A 16,870-nucleotide genomic window follows, 5' to 3' on the forward strand; every position below is an offset into this window, starting at 1 on the left:
GCTTGTTACATCTAAATAGTAATGAAACTGGCAAAAAATTCATTAAAAATTTGGAGGCCGGAGAAATAGCATGGAGGTAAAGTGTTTGCCTTGCATGCAGAAGGTCGGTGGTTCGAATCCCAGCATCCCATGTGGTCCCCTGAGCCTACCAGGAGTGATTTCTGAGCATAGAGCCAGGAGTAACCCCTGAGCGTTACCGGGTGTGACCCAAAACAAACAAACAAACAAATAAAAAAATTTATTAGAAATTTTTAAAAATTGGGGCCAGAGTGATAATGTGTTGCCTTGCATGCGGCCAACACAGGATGGATCCTGGTTTGAATCCCAGTATCCCATATGGTCTGCCAAGACTGTCAGGTTTGACTTCTAAGTTCAGAGCCAAGAGTAACCCCTGAGTGCTGCTGGGTGTGACCCAAAAACAAACAAACACATTTGTAAAAATTGACTGTCTCTCAGTGGGGTGATTATGTCATTGTCTGGTTTACTTTAAATATTTGTTCCCAATTGAGCAGTTTGTTGTTGGTTTTGTGTTGGCTTCTGTGATAATTTCACATCTAATTTGGTATATTGTGACTGAGATGTGAGTATTAGAACTATGGAAGTGTTGTGTAGTGCATATGTGGCTGTGTAGTCCAGGACTACAAGAATCTGTGGAGCTGGGCTGATGAGCTAATATGGTGGCAGTTGTGGTTTATGGGCATGACTGTCAGGACTTCTAGAAATACAGTATTCCCAGATAATATAGCCACAAAACTAGTGTATCTGTTTTTGGTGGTTAGGTGTCTTTGCAGAGATTAATGGAGAAGCTAGACCATTGGTATGGTGGCAGTTGTGGGCGTGTGGGCAACTACCATGGCTTTAGCAGGGCGGTGGACTTGCCTCCTTTTGAGGTACCCCAGTGCAATCTCTATCAGCTGAGAGATCAGCATTTCTGTGAACTTTCGCAGCTTGGTTTGCCTCAGTCAAGAGTCAGAGGAGTCTATGGCATTGCTGATTACGAGACATAGTGGCAGCTCTTAAGCTATGTTTAGAACAATTTTTTCTCCAGGGGCTGGAGCTATAGTACAGCAGGTAAAGTACTTGCCTTGCATGCAGCTGGCCTGGGTTTGATTCCTGGCATCCCATATGGCCCCCTAAGTACCATGAGAAGTTATTCCTGAGTGCATAGCTAGGAGTAGCCCTCAAATACCACTGGGTGTAACCAAAAAATAAAAAAATAAAAATAAAAATTTTCTCCAAGATTAATCCTAGAGATGTGTGCATGCAAAGCAAGTGTTCTACACTGAGCTATATTCTGACTGCCCCAAGAAATTTTAGATCCACAGTAAAAAAAAAAAAAAGTGAAGGGACAGATCCATAGTATGCTATATGGTCCTCTAAGCACCGCTAGAAGTGCTCCCTGAATACAGGAGTCTGGTCTCAAACCAGAAAACAAACAAACATAAGAAAACATTGAAAGTACAGGGGCTGGATAATATAGGGATTAAGGCACTTGCCCAGGTTCAATTCTCAGTGCCACATGTGCACCTGGATATGGCCATTCCCCCAAAAAAAAATCCTCAAGAAAAAAACATAAACAAAATACCAAAAGAACAGAAATGTCCTCTGTGTTCATATACCTGCTTATGCAGCCAGCTCTCATTCTTTCTTCTGCTGTTGGAGCCTGGAATGGCAAGAGATTCCACTGAATACAGGCTCAGGCCTCCCCAGGTTGTACCTGAGCATCCAGCTTGGCTTCTTCTGTACCTTAAGATGCTACAAAGACAGGTTGGTGACAGGCCTGACTGGACAGGGATGGGCTGGTCCACATTGTCAGTTCTGTCATGTGGGTATTTCTAATAAACATTGTAGGGTTGGTGGGGGGCTAGTCTTAGTTTTCAGAAAGGTGAGTTGTTGTTGTTGTTGTTGTTGTTGTTGTTGTTCTTCTTCTTCTTCTTCTTTTTCTTCTTCTTTTTCTTCTTCTTCTTCTTCTTCTTCTTCTTCTTCTTCTTCTTCTTCTTCTTCTTCTTCTTCTTCTTCTTCTTCCTCCTCCTCCTCCTCCTCCTCTTCCTCCTCTTCCTCTTCCTCCTCCTCCTCCTTTTTTTTTTTTTTGAGTCACACCCAGCAATGCTCAGGGGTTACTCCTGGCTCTACACTCAGAAATTGCCCCTGGCAGGCACAGAGGACCATAGGGGATGCAGGATTCAAACCACCATCCTTCTGCATGGAAGGCCTTACCACCATGCTATCTCGCCAGCCCCCAAATATCCACTTTCTTACCTTTCAAAGAACCACAGCTCCTGCCGAGGCCTTCAGCCCATGGAATTTCCCCAGGGAGTCTCTATCCATTGACCTAAGTTTTTCATTGTCTGTTGGGCGGATGTTATGCCCAGGAAAGACCCTGAGAACCTTGGATATAGAACAATCGCATGGCCAGACATACCATGTTCCCATTGGCTGGACTTGTGATGGGATGATCTTCAAGATTTAAGGAGAGTCTCTCCATCCAGAAGCAGAAATTGCTATCCCCATTTTGATATGAATCTACTTCTGTGTAGAGAGGTAGGGTAGGGGCCAATCCTGGTGCTTCTGGCTGGTGAATAATACCAGAGTTCTGGGTAAATGGGTGGGATGGAACGAAGATGTGACATTGGCTTCCATAATATATCTATCTAATCAGGCCAGGCGGCTGAGGCTGGCTGCTGACTAGGCGAGTGCCGACCTTGTCAGCTACAAAGCTACCCTGGAGATGTGTTCTATTAAGGCTAGAGGACTTAACAAAGCATTCAGAAGCCTCAGACAAGGGATTATGGAGCTTTTGTGCTTCTCTGGTGCCAGCCTTACAGCGTTAGTCTAGTGAGATTTCTCTGCGTTTTCTCCATACCACTCTCCCCCTTTTGCTCCCCACAAAATGCTACACAATAAACAAAGGAAATTCTGTGATTCTATGGCACATACAAATACGCTTCTGATTTCAAATGCCGACAGCCACTGATAAAGACAGGAAATTCAGCACTGAGAACGACAGTTGTGTCCTAAGCTTGCCTCCCTGGGAGCAAGCTCCCATCTGTAGCTTAGACTCTTCAAGTATGGGAGGCAGGTGAATGGCAGCACTCCACATGGACCACCCAGCTCTGCTCTCAGTTCATTTCAACAGCACCTGCCTGGACAGGACCAGTTATGCAGAAACTGCTACCTGGGACTGAGGATAGGATGTGGAAAGGGCCCTGAAGGCTGGAGTTCCTTCCTGGGTCTGATACCCAAAACCCCATGTACTTCCAAGCACTTCTGGGTACAGTCCTTATGGCCTCTGACACTATTAAGGAGTCTTCCCAGCAACCACCTAGAAAGTTGCTAACTGATTTCTAATAGACTGGCATGTTCCCTGAGGTGGCCACAACTATCTGGCTTGACCTTCTGCAACTCCCTCTCCAGTGGCTCCTTGCTCTTGGCTCCTGGCCACAGTGAGCAGTGGTCTTGCTTAGCCCTGTTCTTGGTGTAAATAAATAAGTGATGTCTGGGACTCAGGACATAGGACTCAAGGGTTAGGGTCCTTGACTTGCACAAGACAGAAATAAGTAAAGAAAAAATAAGTAAGAAAGAAAACACCAAAAACTAGTGATTTCTCAATATCTACTCAGTTTCATACTAGTGACTTCTCAGTATCTACTCAGTTTCATGTTTTTGTTCTACTTTCTTGGGTAACATTTCCACATAACTTTCATTGTGCCTATTATAGCCCTAGAGAAATTCACACCCCCCTGAACAATAAATGCTTTTTGATAAGGAGGAAATGGTTCTTTGTTGCTCTTTTGAGTTGAGTGTAGCTGCAGAGAGCCCTCAAAGGGGGCACTACACCCCACCCTATACCTGCAGCATGGGGTGCCAATATGGTAGGCAATGTAATACCCCTAACCCTGGAAGCAGGCCCACCCCCCCAACCCTATTGTCTCCCCTAACCTCTTCAGATAGCAGACAAATTTCAGCCTGAGGCAGGAAGGGGTCAGGCTTTCTCAGCTTTTGGAAGGGGTTCACCCTGCACCCCACCCCCGCAGGCTCCCCTGAAGGTCCAGAGGACACTAGCTGTTGAGCTAGTATTGTCAGCAGGGGCTTCTGAGTTGGGAGTCTCTTCCAACCCCCAGACAGTGGGGGTGTTTTTTTTTTTTTATCAGGGACAAGCCTGTGGGAGCTTTCACTGAAACAGCTTAAGAGCCAACATGAAGAATGGGCTGGGCTAGCAGAGTAAAGAACCTGGAAAACATGGGTGATTCAGGCTAACTTGGTGGGGAAATATGCTCAAAGCCTATTGGAGTCTAAGGATTCGGTCGGAGGAGGGTCCCCACGTCATTGTCTTCTTTTGGTTCCAGTGGGCAGCTTGTGCAGGCGGAAAACTCCAGAATGTGATAGAGAGACCTCACTATGCACAGATGTGGATGGCATTGCGCGCTGCCAGTGCAAGCTGGGCTATTTCCAGTTCAACAAGATGGATCACTCCTGCCGAGGTACGTGTGAATGGCAGCTGCCAGGGCTGGGTTCCCCTCTGCACAAGGGTCCCTGTTCACATGGGGTATGACCCTTCCAAACTGAAGATGCTGAGGTTCCTGCTGCTTGCTCCCAGCAGAACTGACTTCATTTTACCTCCTGGGAATATTAGCATCATCTCTTCTGGTCCAGTCCATCTAATCAAAGGAAAAAGCAAACTTAGGAACCCATGGCTGTGGTCTCATTGTCTTTTCTTTTGTTTTTCTTTTCATCCCTTTGATAGAAGTTAGGAAAATGAATGCTGGAATTCCCAAAACTTTATTCTGTTGTCTGCTAATCTTTTTAAATGGAAATATAAGCCTGGAATCAGGCCTGCAAAGTTTTTTTAGCTGTTCAGAAGATCTGAGTCATAATCTGATCTATCATGTGTTGCCTCATACAAGTTACTTTGCTTGCCTCAGTTTACCTTTACTTTGAGCTTCTGTGAACAGTGGGTAAAGTGATATTAAGGGGGGTATTCTAAGAATGAAGGAAGACCATGGGAGGGCTGAGGAGATAGCATAGGAGGAGATAGTGGAGGAGATAGCACCCTTGGCAGTGCATGCTCCCTCAAGCTCTCACTCACACATGAGATCTGGGGTGTTCCTGGTGTGTTCTGGCACTGCAATGCCTGAGTAGCAAGACAGTCTTACGTTTGAGTATCGAACCTGTTAGCTTGGTTGGCTGACTCCTGGTGCACTGAGCTCCACTCCACTTAGGTGCTACCCCAACTCCAAAAGAAAGGCCATGTGTATTGTAGGACCTTCTAAACCATCTGGGTTTGTGCCTGTATTTTGCACAGGTTTCTGGATATTTGTGTTGGTGCTTTAAATGGTTTATGAACTGTTGGAGGCAGAAATGTTTGTGTCACTCAGTGTTGGGGAGGCAGGAGGCTAGTGCCAGAATATTGACCACTTTAGAAGAAATGTACATCTTGCCAGAGAGACAGAATGGAAGTTTAGGTGCTGGTATTGCACATGGCTGACTACAATTCTATCCTTGAGCTCCTGAGCACAAAGGGCGAGGAGTAAGCTCTGGAAAAAGGCAAAACAGAATCACATAGCTGGAGCACAATTTGTCTCAACTTATGAAAAACACTCTTGCAGTTTGTGACCACCAGAATGAATGCTTTGTTGGAAAAAGCCACATGGAGTTTTCAGTATCTTCTGTGCTGATGGGCAAGATGCATTCCTGCTCTGTCAGCATCTGCCACTGGCTGGCAGATGTCCTGGAACCTGAGCACAACTCCCTACTGGGCAGAGGTGACCTGCCACTGATTGTCAGAACTTTCCCTTCTAGGATACATTCCTTCAGGAGAGGCTAAAAATATACAGTAGAGTCTTTGCTTATTCCGAGCTTCAGACCCACACAGAGGTCCATGTGTGGCTCTACTCTACAGCTCAACCTAACATCTCTGTTCTTGATGACTTTCCTGCCAGACCCAGACTGCTGCTTTGATAGAAAAAGATGCCACCTCCTAATTCCATCTTTCCTGGTTTAAAGCCAGGGGTTTATTGCCTTGCTTAAATACTTCAGGTGACAGAGAACCCTCTTTGTATCTACAGACCTGTGTGGTTTGTGAATTGATAGCATGAAAAGGCAATGTTGGCATGGGTTGGACTCAGGAGCAGTGCTCCCATGTGTGGTACTCCCAGAGGTTACACCTCAAGCCCTCTTGTCTCCTGGGCTTCGTGCTGACATCAGCTTTACCCTTTTGTTTCTTATTTTGATTTGGTTTTGGGGACAAACTCAACAGTGCTCAGGATCTGCTCCCAGTTCTGTGCTATTCCTCACTCAGTTCTCAGAGGACTGTATGGCACTAGGGATCAAACCCAGACTTCTTGTATACAAAACCTGTACTCAGCTCATTGAGATATCTCTTAGTTCTAACCTGTTTCTCAGTCAGTAATTTCCTAGCTATTGCCTTAGAAACAAACATTAGCAGGTGGTCAGTGATTGCCTCAGTGCTGTGGCATAGATAGGCACCAGCAATCTCATGTTTACCAACGGCAGTTCCAAAAGCAGCCTAAGGCAGTCCTGGTTACCTTGTTGCCCAGGACCCCAGAACTCATCTCCCAGTTAGATTAGATTTGTATCTGGGCTTTCAGACCTTGAGTCGATGCTGGGGATCCTCAGTACTCCTGGCTAGGTTCTGACGGGTGAGCAGTGACATCTTCAGGCCATCCACGGTAGAGCTTCAACTCATTTTGCGTTCTTTTTGGGACACCTCTAATAGATGCTCCATCTCCTGTATAAATTAGAACCAAGGGGTATGGGTACCCATGTTCTGAATCTCTGCCACATAAGTTTACAGCTGTCCTTAGCAGGTCTACATTGTTCTCTGAATACACTTTTTAGTGTTTCACCAAGCAGGTCTCTCTTGTGTGTTCACTTTGACCAAAGCCCTGTAAAAGGAGAAGTAGAAGTCTTTCCACATGTCTGAGCTTTCTGCTACCTTGCAGGTATCTTTATGGGCTCTACCCCTGCTTGGAGACCCTCCTCTCTCCCACTAGCCTTGGAAATAAAACTTGATTCTAGATTATACTCAATTTGGGAGATTCAGCAGGGGTGTGTTGGATGATAAGGCAGCAATTATAAGAAGACAAGACTGGTGTGTCTTGATTTATTTCATGGCAAGAGAACAAATGAGCCTTAAGGTTCAACTCATGACGTTTGTGCTCAGTGCTTATTCCTGGTTCTGGTGCTACTCCTGGTGGTATTCAGGGAACCATATCTGATGTTGGGGATTAGACTGGAGACAGCCCCATGCAAAGCAAGCACCTTAACCCCTACTCTATCCAGTCCCCAATGTTTTATGTTTGTTTGTGTTTTATTTGTTTTTAAAGGCTTCAATTTAGACATATCCTTTATTTCAATATGGAGTTTATAACAATTGGAGTTACTTGCTAGCTGGCCCCTGAGTCATTTCACTTCTATGTAAAAGTCAGTCCTTCTATAGGGTGGAGCTATGAGGAGCTCGATTGCCAAGGCACCTCAGAGTAGTTTTCCTCCACAGACCCCAGAAACCATCCCAGGTTTTTTCTTCTTTGACAAGCAGCTAAGCCATGAACTTAGGGAATACTCATGAACTCAAGGACTATACTCATGCTCATGTTAGCCACCAGCATGCAGGCAGGAGAGCAGATGGCATGAAGCTGGGCTGGATAGCAGCCACTGTAGGAGGCTGCACCCAACTCACCAGGACTGGGTGGGTAGATTTGATATAAAAACATTTCCAGGAAGGAGTTTTTAGAATAGAACAGGCCTGTGTGACATCAGCCTGCTCAGCTCAGCCAAAATGGATGGGGTGAGTCATTGCAGAGCTCAAATCTGCACCGGTAGAGCTGTAGGTCACTCAGGGGCAATTCCCCCGCACTCACACCCCAGTGGCCCAGTAGTCATCTGAAGATGGCTCAAGTGCCTTCCCTGTTTGGGATACAGGGCTGCTCATCTGTTCATTCTTAGACAAGGCACTACTCAGGGAAACTCAGTTGGATAAAAACTTGGCAGAGGGACCTTGTTCCCCTTCTCTAATTGTATCTTATCTAATCAGTCAAAAATATTTGGTTTTGGCCTTGTAGATAATAATAAAAACATTTGAAACACCTAGTAAAATCATATCGAAAATTGAGTATAATAGTATTGAAAAGTTTTTAAAGAAAAAACTAAAAAAAAAACCAATATTGAATCTTGAATAAAATAAAATGTGAAATACCTAATAAAAATCCATGCAAAGGGCCCAGAGATACAGTATAGGGGTTAAAGCATGTACCTTGCATACTGACAGCCTGGACTGGATCCCCAAACCATGTGACCACCTGAGCTTTATTCTGTGAAGTCCGGGTGCCCTGGGAACCTTGGGGACACTGAAGGTTCTGAGTAGCACATCTTCTGCCTCTCTATGGACCCATCCCTCCTAGTTGACTGGGAATCTCTTGGAGGGACCTGAATTTCCTGAGCACCCCTTAAGAACACCTTCCCCCATAAATAAACAAAATTCACAAATAAAATAAGATGAAATTTAAAAGGTGAGTCAGGTTACAGATGAATCAAATGACTGCTTTGCTGAGACCTAAAGGAAAGTGAAAATGTACATTCCAGAGCAAACATTCTCATGTTCGTTGGAGGTAGCCCCTGATTCAAGTGCTGATCTTTTGGACACCAAAAGCCCTTTTTTGAAAAGGCTGGGAACCCCAGAATAAAAAGTGATTGCTGAGCTCCATCTCCATTTTTCTAGGCTTTCAGGCTCAGGGGAAATTTATCTGGGGTCTCCTCGTCAAGAGGTATACTATATCCCATAGTGCCAAAGGACTTGGAAAAGTTGGCCTTTGTGTTGTTTCATTGGCAATGAGGATCCCAGGCAGTGCTCAAGTGCCTTGAGAGACACTCTGGGGTAAACTACTTAATGCTTAGACTGGCCAGTACTGTGCTGCTCAGACCCAGCAGTGCCAAGGTTCTCCAAGGTCTTGCAGTTTGGGCTGTTCCTATCCCAATAATTAGTTCTCCAAGTGAATGTTGCTGGGAATAGTGGTTCCACGGAGTCAGCTTCTGTGAGAGGGATTATAGATGATTTGCAACACTGGTTCCAAACCATTTCTTAAGACTCCAGTGTTTGGCCCATGGTCTTGTGAAAACAAAATAGATGCTGGGAATGTTTACCATTAAATGCTCAGATGTAGAAGAACACAATTGATCCCATCTGCCTTGTTATTATTATGCACTGGTTCATAATAGATATGGAATATCCAGGAGTGCTCCCTGCATCCACCTCCCTACTCCCCACCTTCAGCTTTGCACAATGCATGTTTGTATTTGTTCTCTTTCCTGTGGATGGGGACTGCTGCTCCTCCATGCACTTTGATGTGGTATGTATAGCATATGTTAATCAAGAATTAGGTTTGTTCATTCCTTAAAGCTGTAGCTTTGTCTCTGGGGTAATTTTGTATTGTCTACTTCCACCCAAGTTTATATTATTGCCCATGGTGTCTCTCTCAACTTATCATAGTATAACTATGTCCAGTCTGATAAGTTTGTGAAGCACCAATGGGAAATGATGGGGCTCTGGGCCCTTCAAGGATGCTGTGAATTATGTCCAATATATGCAGGAGTTGTGTCTGACAGGCTGCTCATGCTCAACTAGATGTGTCACTGTCCAAACTCTGGTACCAGGTACAGGGTGAGCAATTGCCTGCAAACATTGAGGTGTCGCCAAAACTGTGATTTGGTACATATCACAGCCCCCCATCATTATAGAAGAGAACTGACAGCAACTTCAATCTTAGTTGACTATACGAAAGGAGCATCTCTCTGTGTGTACCTGGAAGTGTGTTTCCTTAGGAACACAGAATCTACAAAAAGATTGCATTTGTGGCAAAGTAATTACGCTCACCAGCAGTTATTTGGTGCTTACTGTGTGCTGGGCTCTATGCGTAGGCATTTGCGAGTCTAATTCTTCTTACTCTTTACTCAGAAGCTATGGTTGAGGTGGTGGTAGTGATGATGATTCTATAAGTGGAAAATTGAAAGTCATAAAATTTTGGGGGAAGGGGCTAGAGAGATAGTATAGGAATTAGGGCACTCTCCTCTCTTATAACCATCCCTGGTTTGATCCACCAGCGCCATACAAGTCTCTCTGGGCCCCATCAGGAATGATCTTTAAGCACAGACAGAGCTAGAAGTAAGCCCTGAGCACTGCCAGGTGTCCCCCTCACCAAGAATAAAAGAAAAAAGATTTGAAAAGAAAAAAAAAATGTTGGTAAAATGCAGTCAAACAGTAGCAGTCTTGTTACAGAAAAATCTGAAGCTATTTGTGGTCCTGGGTTCTAGACTCTTGTGGCATACAGAGGATTGGTGTTTAATTGTCCTTTGGACTGGGGAAGAAAAATCTCTGATTTCATAGACTTTTCCTTTTCTCTTTCAGCTTGTGAAGATGGCTATAGGCTTGAAAATAAAACCTGTATGAGGTAGGCTATTCATTTCTCATGATTTTGTTACAAATCCAGCTTAGAACTAACTTAGATAGGTTCATGCTTGTGGTATCTGGAACCAATTCTTGTTTTGTTTTTATTTTTGTCTTTCCTTGCAGTTGCCCATTTGGCCTTGGTGGTCTCAACTGTGGAAACCGTGAGTCAGCTTCCCTCCCTCCTCTAAGTTTCTGTTTTCCTGTGCTGGGGCTGGACCAATGTCTCCCATCACCCTCGGCCCCAATCCAGGCTTCTGCGCTCCTGTACAGGAAGGAAACCATGAAAAGTGACATCAGCAGTGCAAGATGAGGCAGGGGAGACACATTTCTACATGAGACACTCCATTTGAACACAATAAATTAGGGATGAGAGGTGTCAGGGAGAGAAGTATAAGGGGAAAGGAAGAAATGCCTGCGAGATCTTTTCAGAAGGAAGGAAATGGGGCACTTTTTGACTTTGGTTGGTAGGTCTGGAGGGAGAAAGAATTGCTTGGCAGAAGGAATAAGTTGAACTAAGGTCTGGACTTCTAGACAAGAGGGATGACTGACAACTGAAAAGAGGCACAGAATGGAGGAGGGGAAAGGGTGGCTGAATAAGTGAGGGCCACACCGTGGACTGGGCTTGTGGAGAGGGTTGGTTGGTGTCACTGAGGAGCAGTGGGAGATCATTCAGTAAGTGTTTTGTTGGTAGTAAGAGTCTCAGCAGGAAAAAGTCTAAGAAAATACAAAGATGCTGCATTCAGAGGTCTAGACCAGAAAAGGTGACAGGGATTCAGACTTTAGTGCCATCACAGCTGGGGCTCAGGGCTGGAGACAGACTCCAGAGTGACCTTAGATTCAGAGGACAGTGTGGTGGTGCCTATGGGCTTTGTTCTGACTCTGTTCTTAGAGAAATACCATGTGATTCACTGACATGCTGATATACCGAAACCTAACAGAGATACTAGACAATTGTCAGTAGAAATCCTCCCGTAGGAGCCAGAGAGATAGTATGGAGGTAAGGCATTTGCCTTGCATGCATAAGGCCAGTGGTTCAAATCCTGCCATCCCATATGGTCCCCTGAGCCTGCGAGGAGCGATTTCAGAGCATTGAGCCAGGAGTAACCCCTGAGCGCTACTGGGTGTGACCCAAAAACTGAAAAAAAAAAAAAAAGAAATTCTGCCATAGAGGATGTAGCCATTACACTTCTTTCTGTCAGGATGGCTTTACTCCTTGTTTTATAGGCCAGTGTGCTGGTAGTGCCTAGTCTGTGTTCACTAAGTCAGAGGTGATCAGTATTTCATATAACGTGCATGGAAGACACTGGCTTCTGTTTCTCAGTGGTGCAGTCTTGATGGTATTTTATTTGGGCATAAAGCTTTTCTAAAACAAGTGACAGTATTGTCTTCCTTTGAATGTCAACAAAGTAATATATGAAGCAGATTCAGTACCAAGCAGGAAACATCTCAGGCTCTGGCTGAACTCAGCTGGGAGACTTTCTTTTCTTCCTTTGCTTTGATGCTGCCACTGTTACTGAGAGTCTTGGGTGACACTCTGATTTGTGGTGTTTACTCAGGGTTGAGCACTGGTTATGGCTCATCCAGGGTCCCAGGGTACCCTATCACGTCTTCTGTGAGGCAAGGAATCTCCAGGGCAAAGGCATCAGGATCACATTCAGAGCTGGGGTGGTGCTAAGGATCTAAGTCAGGGCTTTATGCCTGCTTCATGCCTCCAGCACTGAGCCACATCCCTGGTTCACATCCCTCATGTCCAGGTTTCACAGCATAGTAATTGTAGATCTTATAACATTTTATTTTGGCAAAAAGTGAGATGTAGCCATTATGTAACACACAAAAAATGGGTCAGAATTTCTGAAAAGCAGAGTGCAGTGATTAAGTGGTGGTGCAGAACCAAAGGAAGATTAGGAATTCTGTAGACTAGCCAAAGGTTTCAGTTCTAGAAGCACATAGATTTTTATCATACCAGATAGAGAACTGGCAGTCCAGAGAATAAATATTTATCTCCCCACACTCCCCCTTTCAAAAGTAGCTCCAAGGCCACTGTGTGGTAGAGCTATGGCCTCCACCATCTGTGGCCCATTCCAAAATACTTCCAGAAACAGCCAATTTTCCACCTGAGCCTCATTTCCGCCTCAACTATCCATGTCCAGCAGAGGGCAGCCTCCTTCCTCCTCTTGCGTGGCTGGCTCCTAGTTAAGTCTGATGGTGTGTGAATGTCTTTTTATGATTTTGACAACAATATTTGTTTTAGTGTTGCAAAGCAACTAATAGGGACTGGTATAATAATAATAATAATAATAATAATAATAATAATAATAATAATAATAGCAGTAACAATAAAATAACAGCAGCAGCAACAATCAGTGCTGGGTACTGGGTTGGGTTTTGACACCTGAATTTTATTCCTGTCTGTGGGGTAGGCCCTTGTGACTTCTGGGACTTGCTCCTTTGTGGCTTTTGTTATTTGCTTTTGTTATTCCTTTGAGCAGGGGACTCTCCATCATTGCTCAGAGGCCCTGGGATCACTCTCCAGTGACACTCAGCTCAGCTGGCCATGCTTGGTGTTGATGGGAGGGGGGTGATGCTAGGGATCCAACTGGCAGCCATATGCACACAAGCATGTACTCCAGCCTTTTGCTCACTCTCCCTGACCCCAACCCCTCGGTATCATGGGTATGAGGTTGATTGCGATTGTGACATCTGCATCTTGTCACAAAGGATTCCTTTCCTCTACCGATGGTATCTGAATGGCTGCACTCTCCTGCTAGACTCTCCAGTGCACTCAGGGTCCAGTTTGGATTATGTGTTTCTTCCCATGTGTGATGGTGTTGCATAGACATGCAGGGGAGCTAATGCAGTAGGTTTCATTAAACTAAAAAATGTGTGTGTGTGTGTGTGTGTGTGTGTGTGTGTGTGTGTGTGTGTGTGTGTGTGTGTGTGTGTGTATGTTTCACTTAGCTCTGCTCAAGACTTATTCCTGACTCCAAATATCTCCTATCAGTGCTTGGGGTCCATATTTTGTGCCAGGGATCAAACCAAGGTCAACTGTATTCAAAGCAAGTGCCTTATTTGCTATACTATATCTCTTGATATATATATATGTAATATTTATTTTATAAATAAATATAGAGACAGAGATAAAGAGATATTTATATATTTAGAGATGAAAGATTGTGTTTTTTTAATTATTTTTAATTATGAGAATAAAGAGTGTGTTTTTATTGAAGTATGAATAAAATTTGAGAAGTACAAGGACTAGAGAGAGAATACCATGAATCAGGCTCTTGCCTTGCATGCAGTTGACCAAGGTTCAACATCTAGTACCACATATGATCTACCTAAGTCCATCCAGGAGTTATCTGTAGCTCAGATCCAGGAGTAATCCCTGAACATCACTGAGTGTAATCCAAAAATAAACAAACCAAAAAAAAAAACTCCCATGATCTTTAGAAGTATAGAAAAATAAGAAGAAAAGGTCAAACATTACTATTACCCAAGGTAGAACTAACTTCTGTGAATATATGAATGAATGCTCCCTCACATTGTTTTTTTGGGGGGGGAGGGGTGGGAGGGTTTAAACAATCAAAAATATATGGATATACTTGGCACAGTGCTCAGGACTTACTTCTGGGATCACTCCTAGCAGTGCTCAGGGTATACAGTTTGGGTTGTGAGAATGAAATCCAGGTCAACTTGTGTAAGACAAGTACATTACTCACTGCATCAGGTTCTTTGTCATGAGTCTTTGTGCTTTTTGTCTACTGTTCTTCCTTCTCTTATATAATCCAAGCCAGTGCTACCCACAGTCTGATTGCATCCCACCCCAAAGAGGTCCACTGGGAAAAATGTAGCCCCAGTTTTGGCCTAGCAGTCATAAGTCTTGGGGTGATGGCAGACATCTTTGTTTTAGCAAGTTTTTTTAGTAATTCAAATGCTCTCTCAAGATGGAGCACGATTTCATACAAGTGCTGCTCACAGTGGGTTCTATGATCTCTTATTGCAAATACCAACAGGACATGCTGTTTTTTAAGCTTCGAGAGGAAGCACGTAGAAGCATACCTATCAATTCAATGTAGTGCTGACTTCCAAGCAGGGGATCTTCTTTTTTTTTTTATAATTTTTTTATTATGAATTATGAGAACAAAAGATGCAAAGAAAGAGGATAAGGTAAAGTTACAGTGGAAGGACAATCACCCATAACATAATTATCAGAAGAAGTCCCCTTGCTGATATCTTAACTTTGAATTTTCACCAAAGAAAGTTAAGATAAATAAAACAGAATCCATGTGCAATTACTTTTTCCCTCAAGTCCCCAGATTGTAGCACATTATAATATTTCTTAACAGCACACAAGGCAATCTAAAGCCATCAAACTTACGTAACTCCTTAAACATTAGAGGCATAGTATTTTTTACATTTCCATGTACATGCATATTAGCTTAAGTTAACCTCAAATTTTAAGTGGGTGTGTTTTAAGGATTAGAGTCAAAGGAGCACAGTAAAAACGGTGTTAAAGTGGCAATTGTTGTTTGCATAGGCCCACCAAAATATGAGAGGCATGGAAAGGAATAGCCTTGGCCTAAATACAAAGAGATCCTACCCCTGAAGTTTCCTGGCATAAGACCAGCTCTAAGCCTCAGGAAAGTTATCGTTCGCTCCAAGACATTGTCCGTAGCGCCAACACACTTATCACACAGTCTCTGTTGTTGGTCTCATGTTTCTGTATTAAAGATTCTGGAATCTGCATGTCCTACATTGAAGTCATGATGTGGAGTGCCTTCTCGTTTCACCTCACCATGAAAGGGGAATGCAGGAAGCCCTGTCCTGTAAGCAGGTTGTTGTTGTTAAGTCTTCTCAGTGTTAAGGGAAGTCTCTTTTGAGCAGGACGATGTCTGAGCAGTGGTAGGGTCTTCCGTGGTAGAGGATTGCTTCCAGGTGATGTTATAGACAAACCTCACCATAAAGGGGCAATACAGCAAGCCCTGTCCAGTAAACAGGTCATTGTTCTTGTTGTCTTCTCAGTGTTAAGGGATGTCTCTTTTGAGTAGATCGATGTCAGAGCAGCTGTAGGGTCGTCCCTGGTACAGGAATGCCTCCGGGTGATGTTATATACAACCTTGGATGTTTTGTAAATGTCTTCTGTAGATCAAGGGGTAAATGGAGAATGCCCATTCTTCTGAGGCCTGTGCCAGGTCTTTATGTCAATGTTCAGGGTGTAAGGTCTCATTGCACTACAAGATTTGTGTGTTCCCATTTCTATTAGATAAGAACTTATTGGTATGTATAGTATTTTCCCATGTCAGTGTGCCTACGCAAACAAGATATAAAGCCACGTGGTGCTATCAGATATATGGGGGCATAAGAACATTTCCAACAAGACCCATGACTTGGTTCAAACATAAGTATTAAACTGAGGGATTCTTTCACACCAAATTCCATATTGAGCAGTTCACAAAGAGAAGATAAAAAACATGGGGGGGGGGAAATCATCACTGTATAAGAAAGTATTTAGCAAAAGTTATAGCCGTCAAAGAAAACACCCATAAAATGTTGAAAAGATATGTGTCCTTTTTATGCCTTTTAAAATAGTTGGGTGGGTGTTAACTCTAGGGCACCACTTTGGTCTGTGAATTAGGACTCAACAGTACTTAAGTTAGAAAGGGTAAAAAAGGAGTAATGATGATAGGAGTTAAAGAAGTTAAAGAGAAATATGAACTTATGAAGGGGTATGCAAAAGGGCAGAGTACAAAATGGACATTCTGCATACATAAAAACATAATTCAATGATAGTGAGTACTATTAATGTTTCTTGTGAGAGTACTATTAATGTTTCTTGTGCGCGCGGGGGCAATAGCCCCCGCGCAATTTTGAAAATGTAGACTGGACAGAGATTACCAGTGCCAGCCAAACCTCCTCCTGCTAGACTCCCAGCTCCCAGGAAGGAGAGATCCTTCAAGAAGCTGGGAGAACAGAAGTTCAGAGCCCCACCCAGACCCTCCCTAAGGAGCTGCATGGATAGTGGGGGAAGGCCTAGGGTACCTTCAAGCTCCACCAAGGAACCCAACTCACCGGCTTGCCCAGGGGTGTGGCCCAGGGAAGCCCTGGAGATCTGGAGCAAGGCGGCAGAGGGGTGCTGGGGTTACCCAAATCCCGCACCCCCCCTAGGCCTGGCCAAGCAGGCCTCCGGCATGGCGTGGGCCTGCCAAACCTCCTCCTGCTAGGCTCCCGGCTCCCAGGAAGGAGAGATCCTTCAAGAAGCTGGGAGAACAGAAGTTCAGAGCCCCACCCAGACCCTCCCTAAGGAGCCGCATGGATAGTGGGGGAAGGCCTAGGGTACCTTCAAGCTCCACCGAGGGACCCAACTCACCGGCTTGCCCAGGGGTGTGGCCCGGGGAAGCCCTGGAGATC

The 16,870-nt window shown here is 44.3% G+C and overlaps 1 protein-coding gene across 1 annotated transcript in view; it reads left to right on the plus strand.

The window, feature by feature from the left end:
• Window positions 1-16,870, plus strand: part of HEG1 (heart development protein with EGF like domains 1) — a 106,199-nt gene that overhangs the window by 77,845 nt on the left and 11,484 nt on the right. Inside the window, exons 14-16 of the mRNA XM_049785532.1 lie at window positions 4,347-4,481; window positions 10,421-10,463; window positions 10,586-10,623. Of these exons, the coding sequence (XP_049641489.1) occupies window positions 4,347-4,481; window positions 10,421-10,463; window positions 10,586-10,623 (216 nt within the window). The remainder of the gene's footprint in view (window positions 1-4,346; window positions 4,482-10,420; window positions 10,464-10,585; window positions 10,624-16,870) is intronic.

This window comes from Suncus etruscus, chromosome 13 (assembly GCF_024139225.1).
Source record: "Suncus etruscus isolate mSunEtr1 chromosome 13, mSunEtr1.pri.cur, whole genome shotgun sequence".
In the NCBI taxonomy this organism is placed as follows: domain Eukaryota; kingdom Metazoa; phylum Chordata; class Mammalia; order Eulipotyphla; family Soricidae; genus Suncus; species Suncus etruscus.